The sequence below is a fragment of the Scleropages formosus genome, chromosome 19, assembly GCF_900964775.1.
Source record: "Scleropages formosus chromosome 19, fSclFor1.1, whole genome shotgun sequence".
Taxonomy (NCBI): domain Eukaryota; kingdom Metazoa; phylum Chordata; class Actinopteri; order Osteoglossiformes; family Osteoglossidae; genus Scleropages; species Scleropages formosus.
In genome coordinates, this window is record NC_041824.1 from 4052860 (window position 1) to 4070576 (window position 17717).

The 17717-nt window shown below is 44.9% G+C and overlaps 2 protein-coding genes across 8 annotated transcripts; one reads left to right on the forward strand and one right to left on the reverse strand.

The window, feature by feature from the left end:
• The first annotated feature begins 1216 nt into the window (after positions 1-1216).
• Positions 1217-6439, forward strand: LOC108927781 (myelin-associated glycoprotein-like). 3 transcript variants are annotated; one of them, XM_018741327.1, is made up of 8 exons: positions 1217-1790; positions 1988-2046; positions 2661-3017; positions 3489-3797; positions 4153-4419; positions 4816-4900; positions 5158-5200; positions 6007-6439. In XM_018741327.1, exons 1-8 carry the CDS (start codon positions 1729-1731, stop codon positions 6250-6252), a joined length of 1428 nt encoding a protein of 475 aa, XP_018596843.1. In that variant the 5' UTR covers positions 1217-1728; the 3' UTR covers positions 6253-6439. The 3 variants fall into 3 exon arrangements, with proteins under 3 accessions (XP_018596843.1, XP_018596841.1, XP_018596844.1); XM_018741325.1 differs by having other exon boundaries at positions 1217-2046; XM_018741328.1 differs by lacking the exon at positions 3489-3797 and having other exon boundaries at positions 1217-2046.
• LOC108927779 (polymeric immunoglobulin receptor-like) lies at positions 4842-14508 on the reverse strand. 5 transcript variants are annotated; one of them, XM_018741323.2, is made up of 12 exons: positions 14387-14508; positions 12504-12821; positions 11779-12096; positions 10854-11174; positions 9846-10166; positions 9157-9211; positions 8808-8899; positions 7721-7773; positions 7552-7605; positions 7387-7446; positions 7013-7098; positions 4842-4923 (listed from the first exon to the last, which is right to left on the reverse strand). In XM_018741323.2, exons 1-12 carry the CDS (start codon positions 14439-14441, stop codon positions 4857-4859), a joined length of 1800 nt encoding a protein of 599 aa, XP_018596839.2. In that variant the 5' UTR covers positions 14442-14508; the 3' UTR covers positions 4842-4856. The 5 variants fall into 5 exon arrangements, with proteins under 5 accessions (XP_018596839.2, XP_018596840.2, XP_018596836.2 ...); XM_018741324.2 differs by having other exon boundaries at positions 7013-7095; positions 14387-14506; XM_018741320.2 differs by having other exon boundaries at positions 7387-7605.
• Between the last annotated feature and the right edge of the window lie 3209 nt (positions 14509-17717).

A 17717-nucleotide genomic window follows, 5' to 3' on the forward strand; every position in this document is an offset into this window, starting at 1 on the left:
GGAGAAGAATCACAGATGTGACAATTGTAGCCTGTTGTGATTTTTAAGGTGCATTTGTGTTAATGAAGAAACGAATGCAGTGACCTGCATCTGTGCACCTCAAACAATAGAGCAAATTAGTTTTATCCTAATAAATATTAGGCAGCATTATATTCATTTATTGCATTTTGTTTATATGTCAAGCAACAAATTGATAATTTGCCTAAATTTCCAAGTGTCACTTCTTCGTAGTTGATTTTGGAGTTTTTACACGACCGACAGAACCACAAAACACGGCTAATTTGTGGAACCAACTTTCAAATTCAAACATCTTCATAAAATATACAATTACATTTCAGCTGGAAAGTTCCTGGACGATAAACAGATCCCATCTTTTCCAAACACAGAAATTCCCTTTATGACCTGGGTGTGGGTAGTGAGTTCCTGTGCTGAGGTTGGACCTGGGTTCGAATCCAGCTGTGTGTGTGTGTGGGTGAAGTTCACATTTTCTTCTTCTTCTTCTTCTTCTTCTTCTTCTTCTTCTTCTTATTATTATTATTATTATTATTATTATTGATAAGATTAACATTAAAAATACTATCAAATAATAATATTATTATAGTTAAGTATTAATACTTCATAATCATAATTAATTTGTTACAATAATTAATATTGCCATTGATTAATATAGACACAGATTATTGTTATTGTTATTATTATTATTATTATTATTGTTGTTGTTGTTGTTGTTGTTCCCGGAAATCTGCAATTATAATTCAATCCAAAGCTAATTCCCATTTAATGGAGCAGTTTACAGTTAAACAGTTTACTCAGGCAATTTGGGTTAAATGTTATATTTGAGGGAAGCGCATATGCAGATGTCCTCAGAAAGATCTTCTCAAATCACAACTGCAGAATCCAGAAATGACAGGTGGTGACCTGCCGGTGATCGACGGCCTTATGACTATGTTTTTTTGTTGTTGCTGTTGTTTTTTTCGCTTTTTCATTATTTCATATCGGGACAACGGATGACAATGTCACACACAAATGCTAAGTGAAAGAAAGATCTCGCTACTTCAGCAGGAAATAACCTTTTCGGCTGACCGCGAAATAAAAATGGCCAGAACGCGAAACCCGAGGGTTCGGATCCGGTCACATCCACCCGCTCGGCAAGTCGCACGTTCGCAGCCGAGCTTCTACGCCCCGAGGAAGGAGCGCAGCAGCCGAGCTCCGTTCTGCACGGCGTAACGACGAGAGCAAATCGACGGCGGTTCGGCCTAGTGTGACACGTCCCCTTCCTACTTGGACAGATATAGCAGCACCCAAAAGTCTTTCTCAAGACGGTTTCTGTTCCTCTTCTTAGAGTCCTACGTATCGCTTTCCAGCAGCGCACGTCTTGCTTCATTTTCTTTCTAAACTAAGTTAACCATGAGATAATTTCACAATCGATTCATGTTAGTGGCAATTAATGTCACAGCTGTGTATGAATAATATTATGGACCCCCTTAAACCTACAAAGCCTGAAATCACAAGCATGGACTGTAAATAAATTGGTTTCGCCAGTTTTCACCCCTTCATATAGTTTTATTAAGGGAGTTTTCATCACGTACAATGCGAGTACGTGTGCAACCACACACCCACTCTCTCACACACACTCAAAACCCGAGAGCTGCTACACGTCCAGCCCGATGCCTCCGGGGAAAGAGAACGATAATGCAGAAGTGAAGTTTCCTCGCATTTTGGGCACGTATGAGAAAAACTCTGGCGAGGGGGCGGCGGATGTCAGTCTTCTTGCTACCTCTGAGAAGAAGGTAAGCTGCGCACTGCACTCGGAAGAGTTCGGTCTCCAACACGTGAAAATGCTGGGAACGGTGATTGAACTCGTTCTTTCAAGGAGGTTAAATCGCGTTCTTACGACTTTCGGGGTATTTCTGGAACTTTCGGGATGCTGCGTCTATTTTAAGCATCCATTTACCGTAAATTTTGTCTTTGAAAATTTCACTATCAGGGTTGCGCGTACGATGGATGGCCTCAAGAGCGTCCTTCTCTTCAACGTCCTGCTCCCAGGTACGTTTCGCCTACCGCGAACACCTTCTGCGCCGGTGTTTAAAAAACGAAGCGCCGACAAGGTAGGTAAACTGTTGTTGGCTCCTTGTTCAGGTTTTCATCCCGTTGGGAAATTAGGCTCAACGTGCTGGTTCGCTCACATTTTAAGTTGGATCGATGCTTCGACTTATTCTGTGACCCACGGTGAGCTGCTCAAGTGAGAAATACGGTAACGCTGGAGATACGTGCAAATCCGGATGAGAAGAGCTCCATCCTGAACACGTTTCTATCACATTTTGAGGTCCACAACTCCTGCATCACCTCATGTTCTGAACGGGGTGCCTGTCCTGTGCTTAGCATCGTGATCTGGGCCGTTTTTCACCCCCGTCCCCGGGGTATTTGTACGGCACATCAGGTTTTTCCACCGACGCAAAATTCGAACCCGTTTTCTTTTTGGGAGAGAATGAGAAGCGAAGAATCCAAAAGTTAGTTTTTGTCTTGTTCCGCAGTTTACGTCGCAGCAGTGCCCCTACTTGTAGTTGGTTTCAAATCATAACGTCCCTTGAAGAAACACGGGTGCCAACGTCCGGCTTCTCCGGACGTCGGTTTCACGAACGCCGACGTCTACGTTGCAGGTGTCGCGTGCGACGGCTGGTCGGTGTGGATGCCCGGCAGCCTGGAGGCCTTGGCGGATTCCTGTCTGCTCATCCCGTGCTCATTTGACGTGCCGGATGACCACGCTGACGGGCTGCGGATGCCGGCGGGCGGCGTGTGGAGGAAGCGCTCGCGGTGGTTCGAGGGCAGCACCGATGTGTTCAACTCGTCCCGCGAACAGAACATCCTGAGCGGCCGGATACTCGGAGACTTGCTCGCGAAAAATTGCACGACCATCCTGCACGGAATACCTCGAAACTACTCCGACAGTTATTTTTTCCGACTGGAAACTGGATTCAAACTGACTTTTGAAACAAACGTAAACATCGATGTCAAAGGTATAAAAATTCGGAGTATTTCAAAGGTTCTTATTTAGGCACCAATATCCAGTATTGTTGCACCTTTTCTTCTTGCCGCATGTTGTTTGTGCAATTTATTTAGGTTTTTAAAAGCATATTTGTAACAGCAGTGATTCATACACCATACAGTTTTATACATTTATTTAAAAGTTAAACTAAACTGCTTCTGGTGCTGTTTATAGAGCAAGACTTGATTACTCTCGAGGGATGGACTTTTGATTGGCTAGTCTCTTTACGACTGGATTTTTGATTGGTTATTCTCTGAACAGCTGGATTTTTCATTAGTTACTCTCTGTAGGGCTGGGCATTTAATTGGTTACTCCCTAACCAAATCAGAAGTCTAGCCTCCAAATTTCTCTCAGTCGGTTGTAAAGATGAGCACACCTGTTCACCTTGAACAAGGTGAATCTTACGGCAAGGTTCCATGACACACAATGCTTTGTATCTCAGACCTTCCACAGAAACCCCAGCTTTCTGCAGTGGGGCCAATAAACGAGGGGACCGAGCGGATCCTGACCTGCAGAGCTCCAGCTCCATGTCCCCTCCTGCCCCCTCGCTTAAGCTGGACCCCCTGGTTGGGGGATGCTGTGGAGACACTGGAGGAGAACAAAGATGGCACCAAGTCTGTGTTGTCAGTTCTCAACTTCACCGTCTCACATCTCCACCACGAGCAGAAGGTTACCTGCACAGCCAACTACAGCTTGCAGAAGTTAGGCGCCAGCAGAGGAGCTGAGCAGAGCTTCCCTCTCACTATCCTCTGTAGGAGCCACGGCACTTTCTTCACATGCCCTTTCGATCGTTTGAGCAGAGAACACGCGTCCTTATGTCCGAGAGAGTTCCTAGTTTTTACGTCAAAACCTCGAAGGCATTCTTAGGGGTTCAAAATCAATGGACCCAAATCCATTAATTCTTAGGTTAAACTTCCGATTCCTCAACAACTAATTTTATTGTCAAAAGTGCATGGCTGTGCGTTGGAAACACATTAAATCCAAAAATAATTAAAGCCATTATCAGCCATATTCAGAAAGCTATGGTGCGTGTCACTGATTTTACGAAAGCACCTGTGAAATTCATTTTCTTTCCTCTTTCACTTTCTTTCGCTTTTCTGAAACAGATTCTCCGAAGAACACAAGCGCCACGGTGAGTCCATCTAGCTCAGTGGAAGGTGGCACTTGGGTCACCCTGCTCTGCAGCAGCAACAGCAACCCCCCGGTTGAGAACTACACCTGGTTCCAGGTGCAGGGGGATGAAGTGACACCGCGGGCCACGGGTCAGAACTTCACCTTCAACCTGACCGCCACCAACACTGGCCTGTATTACTGCGAGGCCCAGAACCAGTATGGGACAGGAACATCCTCCAGAGTGCTGCTCACATTGAAAGGTGAGGAAATAAAGAAAGTTCAAAGCCTTGAAACAAGAAGCTTCTTTCTTAGGAGTTCCTGATTTTTAGAACGGACGTAAAACCTTCATCAGTCCCGTTCCCGTCAAACAAGGATGCTGTCGGACTTTCTGTGACACACCTCCGGAGACTTATACGTACAGATTTATACCAGCTTGGGTACGTGTTGAACGATGGAGCTAAGACTTAGGATGGAATTGTTTTTCTACATACAACTATTATCGATATTGAATAAAGGTTTACATTTAGCATCGGTACCTGGTTGCCATGTTTTAGACGTTTGGTACCGAGGCTCTTGAGTTTAGCTTGGGGTATTAGAGACCCCCAGAACCGGCGAGCGCAGTGTGAGCTCTCATGGTCCCCGTGGTTCCCTTGCAGGAGACTGGAACACTGTACTTCTTTGGGCGGGAGGAGGAATTTCAACGCCGGTGGTGCTCATAGGAGTGCTCCTTTGTCTCATCAGGTAGGACTTGTACCAGATGCTTTCTGGGATTTTACAGGAGACACAATGCGTGATTAGTTGGTCGCTGTGCGTGAAGTTTCGTTGTGCAGAGTCATCTTTATTAGGGTTAGATTAGACATCGTTGTCAAGCGTTGCCTTTAACAGTAGGGCCTCTCCGTCAAATTAAAGCAGCAGCCTTCAAGTTACAACTCAGTGTTCTTCATTCCTACATTACCGGTTGATTACTTCTCACTCTAAAGTTATCTCTTTTACTGCAGATCGAAGAAACGGGGAGAATCTTCAGGCTCTGTCAAAACTGAGGTAATACCATGTTTACGCACACACAAACACACAGACGTCAAGCTAGCGTTGCTTCTGTTTATCCATGGTGTAAGATGTTCCATTTGTTAGCGCCATCATGTTGGGTGCTGACTGAAGCGACCCTCTAACCCAATGCTGACACATTGATGACCGATATGTGATCAATCAGTAGCCCACAGGTGGTCAAGCGTACACCTGCATGGGACTATTATGTGATCAAGACTTTACCTATAGGAGAAAAAACCCAAACTAACAGACTATGCGGTGTCTCCAGTGCCACTAGAGATCTCGGTTTCAGCATAGCAGCGGTTCAAGGCTCAAGGCTTCGTGCCATAGAAAGCCTGCTATTTCTCCTTTGCTGCTTGTACACTAAGATTATCTGCATGGGCCGGATTATATAATCCGTTTTAAAGGACCGCACCTGACAAACAGATTCTAGAATGTTCTTTAATGCCTACTATAGCTCAAGTATTTTATTCATGGTCAGAATCTCTTTCATACATCCTCACATAGAGCCAAAGGACACACATTTAGCACCATCATAACAATTCAGCGGGTGTTAATAAACTGTTTCGTTTATCTTATTTTTAAGTTTCAGTAGCACTGCTGGGTGAACTGAACATCTGAGTTCATCCATGCTCATCCCTAAAAGTTAGGGAATTGGATCAGCTGGGTTTAACACGCTATAAGAGGCTGATAATTCTCAGTGTTAATTTCCATTTGTGCGATATTGAGATGCAGCTAATCAAAACGAACATAATCTTCCACTTTCCTCGTTATAATATTTTCACAACTATTCATTGCAGGGCCAAAAAGGAGGCGATTGCCATTTTTACGGAAACGTAGACCCGAAGGTTGATTTTAAGGTGCGTCCCGGCGGAGCCGAGCAGTCAAAACAAGGCCACGACGACGACACGTACAACAATTCGATGATGATGTTCTCGGCAAAAGCGAGCTGCCTGACCAATCAATCTGGAAATGCCTGTGCTGAAAGTATCTATGCCAATTCTGACAGCGATGGAAACATCTATATCAATTCTATCTCTCAGTAAGGCCGCCTTAGTAAACCAGCGACCATCTCAACGTGACGACTCTGCTGTCGGTTCTCTCTAGCATCTGTACATGGGAGGAAAACCACAGTTATTTGTGACATTTAGGTTTAAGTACAGAAGCTGATAATCTGTCTGCATAAGTAAGCTAATAAATTACCGCACATATTCTCTCAAAGTGCTAAAGCTGAACCGCTTCTATTAGTTTAGTAAATCTTGCAGAAATATTCATTACATAAAGTAAAGATAACTGGATTTTATCAAAGCTGAATTACAAATCTGCACGAGATTAAAACTAGAAATGTTAAAGTGCTGAAATACACAATCGCGCTATTTACAGATACGTATGCAATTTGAGCGTAGTTATTGGTATAGCGCTTTTAAACTTTACACTGTGTGTTTCGTGCAGTTTAAACATTACAGGTCAGTGTCTCTTATGGGTCGAACCCGTGCACGAGCCTTCAACCCGGGCGCCGAGACACCTGCACTAACCAGGTGATCCAGAGCAGGAAAGTGGATATTAACTTCTCTGCTTGTGTCAGCGATGTTGTAGTAAGTTCTGTTTCGTTGCCCAAACATGCAAAAAGAAAAAAAAAACAAAAGAAAGGGCCCTTCCAGGAACAAGAAAGAGGTGCGGCGTGTAATTCGCGGTGTAGAGAATGACGAAGAGCAGTACGTGTCGTGGAACAGAATTTTTACCCCCGTGAGATTCGCGCTGCGACACGTCGGCGTGTGTTTCGGCGGCCTGAAGAAACCCACCTACTTGTGCTCCTGGACGACTGCGCTGTAGATCACGTCGTCGGCTATGATGGAAGCACGCTGGTGAGAAGGACATGCGGCGGACTCCTGCTGACAAAATTTAGAGTGTCGTTGCTTATGCTGACGGTAGTAAGTACACGTATCCTCATGTCCTTTCCCTGAATTATTATACCTGTTGATATTGTCTACTATATTAAACCTCCCTCCTTGCATCAAAATTACAGTCACCTGAGCAAGAGCACGAAATAGTGTAAAATGTCAGAAATGTACAGTAGATTTTTCAGATAGATTCGAGGTGTCAGAGTTTAAATGTTATGACACTTTTAATAGCTCTGTGATACACAGTATATGAAATCTCAAATTAAATCCTCAACTTACCCCAGAGTTTGAAAAGGCAACTGAAGTATAAGTGACATCATCCGCATAGTCGACCGAGGACTGAGGAAAAAAATAAGACGGACGGGAATAATTCATTTCACCATGATATGTATTAGGTGAAAAACTATCAGGAGGTAAAAAATAACAATATGTAATAGTACTTACTGGTGGAGCAGATCTGTTGGTGTTTATTTCTTCATACTGTAGCTCTGGGTTCGCCTTGAACACAATAACACAGCGCTGTAAGTTTTTAATATTTAAACGCATAATTTTCTCCACGCATCCGGGATCAGCGGATTCCGTCAAACCTCCTATGTGTAACGTGTGAACGTACTGTGGAGCTGCTCCCGCTCTTTCTTTTCCCCTGGTCCGTTGCCCGTGTTTCTCCTGTAAGTAAAGCAAAGAGATGTTACTCACATGCGTGTCACTTGCATGTTTGGTTACGTTTGGCACGTCAGATGCATTTCCTTTCAGGGCCGACATAGCGCAAAATAATAGAATAGCAATAACAAGAAAAAGCAAAGCTGCTGCATCCTGACCATAATTAATAAGTAAACATAACCATGTCCATTGTGTGACTTTCTGACTGAGTATACTGGGGTGTCTTCAGTCCCAACAAGACACACGGCACGTCCTTAAAGTCAAAACTTTATCACGCTTACCCCCCGCTATTCACCATTACACTGCAACTGTAAATTTCCTCCCAGACTGCCTAATGCACAGGAGGAACAGCATTACCTGACATTTACACCATAAGACAACACAGTATACGGTATACACATATTTATCCTCACGTGATAAAATGGCCTAATTTCACTTGTTAATTTGGTTATGATTGATTCATATACAAATAGGGTCCCTTGCATCATTTATAATGCAGTGAATTGATCTGTCACTCACTCCCTTTCCATAACTGCTCATCCTGGTGAGTCGCGGTGGTCCGGAGCCCACCCCGGAATCAGTGGCCTTAAGGCTGGGAGGATACACCCTGGATGGGCTGCCAGTCTATTGCAGGGGAGCCACACACACACGCACACACACGCACCCATTCGTACACGAAGGGCAATTTAGAATCATCAGTTCACCTGAATTGCACATCTTTGGGAGGAAACCAGAGCGCTCAGCAGAAACCCACACAGACACGGGGAGGAGAACATGCAAACTCCGCACAGACCGAGTTGGATTTAAACCTGTGCTCATACCCCCCGGGCACTGTGTAGCAGCAGCACCGCTCGCTGCATGACCGCGCCACCTGGTGAAATTATGTGATAGCTACAATTTGGTAAATTAAACGCTCGGCTCTGAGTGCATCCTTTACACTGGTATTCGCTTACCGGATTTAAAAACTAAAGTAAAATGTAATGTCATTCAGAGTATGTCAGTTTCCATCCCTTCAGCACTGGTCTGAACAATATACTCACTATGTCTGCTCCACACCTTCCAGGAGACAACAACGACGGTCAGCAGCACCAATACCCCTAATATCATCAGTAAGACCGGCAGGACCCAAGATCTAAAGAAACAGATCAGATACACAGCTTTAAACTTCAGGTGTCAGTCCTTTCGGTGGCAAAGCAGGAAAACAATGCAAAATAAACAGAAAACTGAGGATGTGACAACATGTCATAACATTGCTCCGTCAGCAAAAAGCAATAAAGTGCAAATAAACTGTGAATAAAGAATTTGGAATGCAAAAAAAATCTGACAATATAACACCAGCACCCGTGCGCTCTCATTCCAACCAATTTGTGTTTGTGAGATAAAAATTACCCCGAATCTGGAATCTTCATCTCTTCGTTTCCACCAGGAGTCAAGTCATTCAGCACTGAGGGGCAGAGAGCGAAAGGAAGTCAGGTCAAAAACGATCAATTGCTGTTATTAGAGAATCATCTCTCGGTAATAAAACACACAATGTAGTTTAGCACCTGCATGAAGATACTGCAAAATTATGAGGAAAATATTAGAAAAAAGCCAGCAGATGTAGGAGGTGGAAAAGTAGTTAAGGAGCTGGAGTTCAAAATAAAATGTCGAATATCTAGAAACACTGTGATGTTATAGCTTCGGAAAAGGTATGAAAACCGAGCTGTTTGAGTAGAACGTTCGCAGGCACGAGTACGTCGGTGTCAGCTGGATGAGAGCATCTGCTTAGAAGTAACGATAACATGTTACGAACGTGTTAAAAGCAACTGCTCTAAGACACCAGACACGCTCCTTCTTGCAGGAGCAACAAGGAACCAGAAGCTGGATGTGCTCAACTCGTCATTCAAAGCTTCCAGAAAGACACCTCTAAAGGGAGCTGCAGCGGTTCCCATAACCCCATAACCGATGTGCTTCAGTTCAATTGCATCTGTAGATATGTAGCACAGTTCAACATATAAAATGGTTCCTAAAGGCTGTAAGTTATTCCAGGAAGAAATGTGATTGCTCTGTATTTCCATAACGCCGTGTAGATTCCTTACTTATGGAGGCTTTTGTGGTTTTGGTCTTCTGAGTGACGCGAATGTGAACGGGGACCTGAAGGAATTCGGTTCCACACCAGTACCAGGCCGTGTCGTTCATCTCCAGCCCCTCCAGTGTCACTCGCATGATTTTCTGCTTCTTGTCGTCAGCGATCTGGACAAATCTCTTGTCCAAAGTCCCAGAATTCCTTGCTACGCAGGAGCCTCCAATTTTGCACCACTTCTTTGGACTCCTACTGTCGCTATAACGACACTGAACAGTGACAGTTCCTCCTTCCACAGCGGTCACCTCCTGTTTGTCCACTGTCAGCTCTGGGGTACCTGAAAAGAAACATTGTAACATACCATAAAAATATTATATTAATAAAATGTAATATTCACCGGGGGGGGGGGGGGGGGGGGGAATGTGATGGTGCAGTGGTGCAGCGGGTTGGACCGGGTCCTGCTCTCTGGTGGGTCTGGGGTTCGAGTCCCACTTGGGGTGCCTTGTGATGGACTGGCGTCCCATCCTGGGTGTGTCCCCCCCCTCCAGCCTTACGCCCTGAGTTGCCGGTTTAGGCTCCGACTCCCCGGGACCCCGTATGGGACAAGCGGTTCAGACTGTGTGTGTGTAATATTCACCAGTTTCAACAGAACATCAATACATACAATATTCCAATTTTACATGAAATTACGGTCATTTATTCATTAATATTCTATTAATGAAAATTAACTTTATAACAATGTTAATGTTTTTGTCGTTAATGTTAATTCTGCCATTAAACAATTAGATAACGTTATAAAGACACATTTAAATAGTTATATGTTCTGCTCAAATAGCTTTATTTCTAGTTTAGACCCATCGCATGAGGAATTCTTGTCTTTTTGGACCATTTTCAGCAGAACAGCCTGTAAATTTTGTGCTCAAATGCAGGTATTTTTAAATTGTAGGATGAGTGTAAAATAAACACATAGACTTTCAGCTTCCACTGCTATGAAAATCATTATTATGTAGATCAAAAATCATACCGTCTGTGACAGAGAGGTAAAGAAATACGTTATCTTCAGTGAATTTACTGGTCTCCACCCCACACTGGTAAAAACTCGAATCTTCATTTGTCAGATTTTCCATGACCGCAGTGAAGACTCGATGTGCAGGGTCATCTATTATTGAAACTTTTCTCCTCCTCAGTGGAGAGTCATTTCGTATTTTGAAATGACATTGTCCTCTAGACAGTTTACACCAGTATTTCACGTTTGTTTTATATCTGTCCTCATAGAGACATGGGATGGTGACAGATCCTCCCTTCTGTACTTGCATTCTATCCACTGTTGTCAAAGTGTAAGAACCTGCAAAGGCAACAGGAAAATCATCATTTTGTAAAAACCTTAACCGCATTTCACTGTGCTTAAACAAGGTATTTTACACTGTTGTTTTATAACTGAATGTAACAATCAGTTTTTCCACCTAGGTCCATGCCGCTCGTGCTTGCCACTGATTTGGCATTGCTCCCGACTCCCACCCTTCACCTTGTAGGCGGCGATTCCACAACAAGGTCCTACATCCCTGTTTCGGGCTGAGCCCAGCTCGGTTATGCGGATTGCATGGCCACCAGGCACTCGCCACAATCGCTGGGCTCAGTCTCCATGACAGTGTGAGGAATCAGAAAAGTGGGAGAGCCTTGGACTAGAGCTCCTAATCATCTGGATGAAGAGGTGTCCGTTGAGGTGCTTCAGGAGTGCCTTAAGATGCTCCTTAGTTGACTCCTGCTGGAGTCATACTTGGCACGTCCCACTGGGAGGAGACCAGTGCAGACCTATGCAGACTCTGCACAGACTGAGCCCAGGATATGTAGGACACCATCACTCGGTTCTGCACCACATCCATAGAGCAGACTAATAGCGTTACTATGAAAACGGGCCTCATGAGCACAGTCTGATCGGCACATCTTACCACCAGTGACTTGCAGGTAAAAGGATGCTCTGACGACTGAAGAGTCATAAGTATTCACACCACTCCAGTAGTAGCCAAAGCTTTCTTTCTTCAGATTTTTCAAGGTCACAATGAAGACTTGCTGGTTAGGGTCATCCCTGACCGACACATCACCTTCCTCGGAGTCAGTGCGTACAATAGTGGTGCATGGATCCACGGTACGTCCAGCGCACCAGAATTTGCTATATGCTCTATATGTGTCCTCATAGTGGTCTGTGATGACAACAGATCCTCCTTCCTGTACTTCTATCCAGTTGTTTGTGGACTCACTGGCAGGATCTGTAGGAATACTTTACAAATTAAAAACTGTATTCAGGTTATTTCTCTGTCTTTTTTTTCTCTTAAAGAATTTAAAACCTTGTTTAAAATAAACTGCATTTATCTGCAACTGTAACTTTTTTATTATATTATTATATATATATATTATATTTTATTTGTCACTATATAATATAATAGTGACAAACTGTCGCTTTCATAAACAAAACTCATGTAATGTTTCTCAGCTCCACGCACTTTTTTTCATGACCACCAGTGCCATTTTTTTTTGTCCAGTTTAATAAGTAATGACAAAAATTATTACATATACTGTTTGTTTTCTGTCTGAAGACTTTTCGCGAAAATACACCGAAAGTTCTCATAAACGCAGGATTTTTTTCTGTGGCGTGCCTCAGGGACGGTCTTCCCACCTCTGACCGATAGATAAAACGATTCTCCGGCAGCTGGATCTACGTCGCTCTCTACGCCACACCAGTAGTAGTCCGAGTCGTCGACTACCAGATTCCTCACGGTCACGGTGAAGACCAGTTGGGTGGCATTATCGCGGATGAACACCCTACCATTCTGTGAGGAATCGGTCCTGATTACAGAAGTACATGATCCCCAGTAATAGCCCCTGCACCAGTATTTCACCCCCGTTTTATTTCTGTCCTCGTAGTGACATGGGATGGTGACAGATCCTCCTTTCGGTGCAATGATTATGTTTGCTGTGGACTCAGCATCAGCACCTGTAGAAGCAACATGGAAACAACAGGTATAATTCCATTGAAGAATTTCATTATAGTATTACTTCTGAATGGATTAAATACTCAGTATGCCTGAAAGAAAATGTTTACGTACAACAGGGTAACGTATGACACAGCATCGCACTTGGACATATTTACTTCCCTTGCCTATTTTTGGTTGACTGAGCTTGGACTTACATATTTCAGAAATATCACATTTGTATATAGAAGTGTTAAAAACATTGTAAGAAGGAAGTTTCTGAGCTGGAATTGTCTTAGATTTACCATGTTTTTAATAAATTCTAAAGTAAACGCGTTCTTTCCACTTCCCAAAATGACCGCCGTTTGGTCTCCCACTCGCAGACTAACAAGTAAAACGAAGGACGAAGCCTTACAACTGTTATTGCTTTCATTAAAGATGCAGGCAATGAACAAAAGGTTAGTTTACGGTAGCAGTAACGTGCAGAAAGGGGCTGTACTGTGGTTTGTGTTTTCCCTGCTTTTCAGTTTAAATTAATGAAGAGTAAAGATTACACACACACACTTTTTCTGAACCGCTTGTCCCACACGGGGTCGCGGGGAACCGGAGCCTACCCGGCAACACAGGGCGTAAGGCTGGAGAGGGAGGGGACACACCCAGGACGGGACGCCAGTCCGTCGCAAGGCACCCCAAGCTGGACTCGAACCCCAGACCCACCCGAGAGCAGGACTCGACCCAGCCCACTGCACCACCGTGCCCCCCTAGTAAAGATTACCTTTGTGGTAAATATAACAATGTACATAATTAACGTAACTACCACAATTTTTCTGAAGCTCAATCTCAGACTTTATTGCTCTGAATTGCAGGGATAACAATTCTCTCTCTCTCACACACACACACACACACACACTTTGGCACCATAAAGGTTACAATCCTTGTGCCCCCACTGTTTACAAACAACACTCTAAGGCTATATTTCTCCTGATCAGCTGTTTGAAAACGTCACCACACAGAGCAAGCAGAAGCACTTCTCATTGTCAGATGATGATGATAAATTTTCATCCTTTTCCTTCTCTTTTCTTTTTGTGCTCTGGTATGAGGCCGGTGTTCTGAGTGAGTCGACTCTTTTTGTTCTCACAGCCTGTCTTTTTTTTTCTCTTTCAGCTTCGAGTGGTGTGTCTGCTGATATGGTGCATTTGAGTCTTTCCTCAAGCCAGTTTTGGGATAAGGACACACATCGTCTGGGTTTGGGAAAGTGACATTTCGAGGACACTGGTGCAAAAGGCTAGTTTATTTCTTACTATTAAAACACAAACACACACACTTTCTGAACCACTTGTTCCATACGGGGTCGCGGGGGAACCGGAGCCTAGCCCGGCAACTCAGGGCGTAAGGCCGGAGGGGGAGGGGACACACCCAGGACGGGATGGTAGTCCATCAGTCCATCGCAAGGCACCCCAAGCGGGACTTGAACCCCAGACCCATCGGAGAGCAGGACCTGTTCCAACCCACTACGCCACCGCATCCCCCCACAACTTGTATCCAGCTAATAATGTGTGGAGGAGAGAGACTGCGGAGTGATACTCACCTGGAATCCCGGTGCAGAGGAGGATGAGCAGGAAGCTGAGTGTCAGAGGAGCCATTTGTGTGTGTTCATGAACTCAGCTCTAAAGAGACTGATACGCACTTCCCCTTTCATCCTTCAGCCTGCTCATCCTTTTCGTGCTGAAATGCTTCGGTTTCAACAAAACGGAAAGGCACACGTTGCATCCCCAGCAGGAACTGACTTTGCAATATCCTGTGATTTGGAGTTTCAATAGCAGTAGTATTAGTGAAGCCACATTACTGCCAGTTTTCTGTGTGTGTGTGTGTGTGTGTGTGTGTGTGTGTGTGTGTGTGTGTATGTGGGGGGGGGGGGGGGTCGAGCAGAAACAGTTTACTGTTACTTCCACATCTCTAGGCTTTAGGAGGACACCCATACCAGCGTGGAGAACATGTGATCTCCGCAAAGACAAAGCTGTGATGCACCAACATGAGCGCCATGGCACCTGCTGCAATATTAAATGTGTTCAATGCTCTATCTAAAAGAGCCCAAGAGGGTGGAGACTCATGAAGGAAAAGGAGGGAAATGAGGAGAAAGATGACAACAGCTATTGCCACACATGTATGAACAGGCCTCTGCCAGCATATCACTTGCACCACTTCCTGCTTTTGTTGACATCATCGATGAACTAATCGGACTCGAGCTGCGTGTCAATCCGCTGATTTGCTTGCTCGTGAAGGGGTCTGCACGACATTCTCACATAGCTGTTCTACTGGCGGGACTTTTTTTTTAAGAATACGGGAAGTAATTGTGCGGTGACACATTGGCGCTGCAACTAGCGCTAGCATCTGGGTGGTGCGAGAGGAAATGGGTTTCATACCCACTTAGTCCATGTGGAGTTTCTTCCGTGTGCTCTGGTTTTCTCCCACAGTCCAGCGACTATTAGATACACACACACACACACATTTTCAGAACCGCTTGTCCCATACGGGGTCATGGGGAACCGGAGCCTACCCGGTAACACAGGGCGTAAGGCCGAAAGGGGAGGGGGACACACCCAGGACGGGACGCCAGTCCGCCACAAGGCACCCCAAGCAGGACTCGAACCCCAGACCCACCGGAGAGCAGAACTGTGCCGGGTTAGGCTCCGGTGTGACCCCGTATGGGACGAGCGGTTCTGGAAGTGTGTGTGTGTGTGTGTGTGTTATATTCAGATAAACAGATACAAACGTAACCAAAGCTACGATTTACAGATCTCTATATAAATTTTGAATAATTTGCAGATATGTCCCTACATTGTCACCGTATTTTTTGAAGTACCTGCAGATATTCCTCCATTAGGGGAGATCGTGGCGCAAACGGACGTGTGTCCTCCGAGGTTGGAGGAAGTACAAGAGGCGGTACGGTGTGCGAAGGGCAGCATCTGCTCCAGGACCCAATGCCAATGGGGTTCCTTATCGGGTTTACAAAGGTGCCCCGGATGTCCTAAAGTTTTTGTGGAAGCAGATGGCGGTTGTATGAAAAAAAGTATCATTCCAAAAGAATGGCGGAGAGCAGGAGGGGTATTTGTACCCAAAGAGGAAGATGCGGCAGAAATAGGGCAATTTAGGCCAGTTTGCCTTCTTAATGTTGAAGGGAAAATATTCTTTAGTGTTGTGGCGCAGAGGTTGTCTGTATATTAGTTGGCAAAAATTTAATTGACACATCTGTGCAGAAAGCAGGAATTGCAGGATTTTCAGGCTGTTTAGGGCATTGTAGTATGATCTGGCACCAGATCAAGGAGGACAAGACGAAAGGTAAAGACCTCCACGTGATTTTTTTGGACTTGGCGAATGCCTTTGGTTCAGTACCGCATGTTTTGTTGTGGAAGGCATTTGAGTTTTTTTAAAGTCCCAGAGTGTATTAGGAGACTGGTTAAGGTGTATTTTGAAGACATCCAGTTTTATTTTTGTACCAAACAATACACCGCATCTTGGCAGCGGCTGGGGATTGGCATAATGGCCGGATGCACGGTCTCGCCTCTGGCTTTTACCATGACTATGGAGGTGATAATAAGGGCTTCGAGATGGGTGGTTGGGGGTATGAGGCTGAAGGACGGTTCCCGCCTCCCGCCAATCAGAGAATATTTGGATGATATGACTGCGCTTACTACTACTGTCACGTCTACTCGTCGTTTATTAACGAAGCTGAATGGAAATCTAAAACTGGCCGGATTGAAAATTAAACCTGGCAAGTGCAGGACGTTATCAATAGTTAAAGGAAAGTTATTGCAGGAGACTTTTCAGATTGATGGGGAAAAGGTCCCGTCAGTGGCTGAAAGGCCAATTAAGCGCTTGGGTAGATGGTCTGATTCCTCACTAAGCGACAGGGAGCAGGTTAAAAGATTAAGGGAGGATGTAGTGCAGGCAATTAATAGGATTGATACATCTTTTTTGCCAGGGAAGCTGAAGGTTTGGTGCCTTCAGTTTGGTTTATTGCCTTGTATCAGATGGCCACTAACTATATATGAGGTTTCTATGTCAGGGGTTCAAAGACTGGAAAGGGTTATGAGCAAAGCTACTAGGAGATGGGGGTTCCTCATTGTTTGAGTAGTGTGGCATTGTATGGAAAGGGGGTCTTGGAATTACCACTGACTAATCTTGTAGAAGAATTCAAGTGTGCCAAGGCTGGCTTGGAATTAACATTGTCAAGCACAAGAGACCCAGCGGTGAGATCGGTTCCTGTAAGTTTAAAAACAGGACGTAAGTGGGATCCACGGGAAGCTGTTGCGCATGCGCAGACAGCGCTTGCGCACAGAGACGTGACCGGTCAGGTGCAAATAGGTGGGGCGGGGCTCGGTGCCGGCGATCCAATCAAGTTGTGGAGTAAGCGGTTCAGGAAGTGTGAAAGTAAAGCTAAGTTGCCGGAGAGGAGAAAGATGGTAACTGGTTTTTATCCGCAGACGGGAGACGGGGCGGGCAGGTGGAGAGACGGAAAATCAGCTGGCGAGATCTGTGGGCGATGGACGCCGGTCGTAATTAAGACTTAATTTTAAGTTTCTCATCGGAGCCACCTACGATGTTCTCCCTACACAGAGAATCTGAATCGCTGGTACGGAGCCGACTTGTTGCAGCTTGTGTGGTGGTATAGCCTCTTTGTACTTTGAAGCATATTTCGTCTGCGTGCAAGGTTACTTTATCTCAGGGAAGATACTTGATAATGAGGTACTAAAATCCCTTCTTGGCATGATGCTTGTTCGAGAAGTGGATTGAACTCAATTCTCTCCCGCAGGAGAAATAAGGTAATTTCTTTCGTGCGGGGAGTGGGGAGAGCGTTGCTTGTCACGCGCGTGGGCGCAGCGGTACGAGTTTCAAGTGGGGTCAAGTGCGTGACTGGA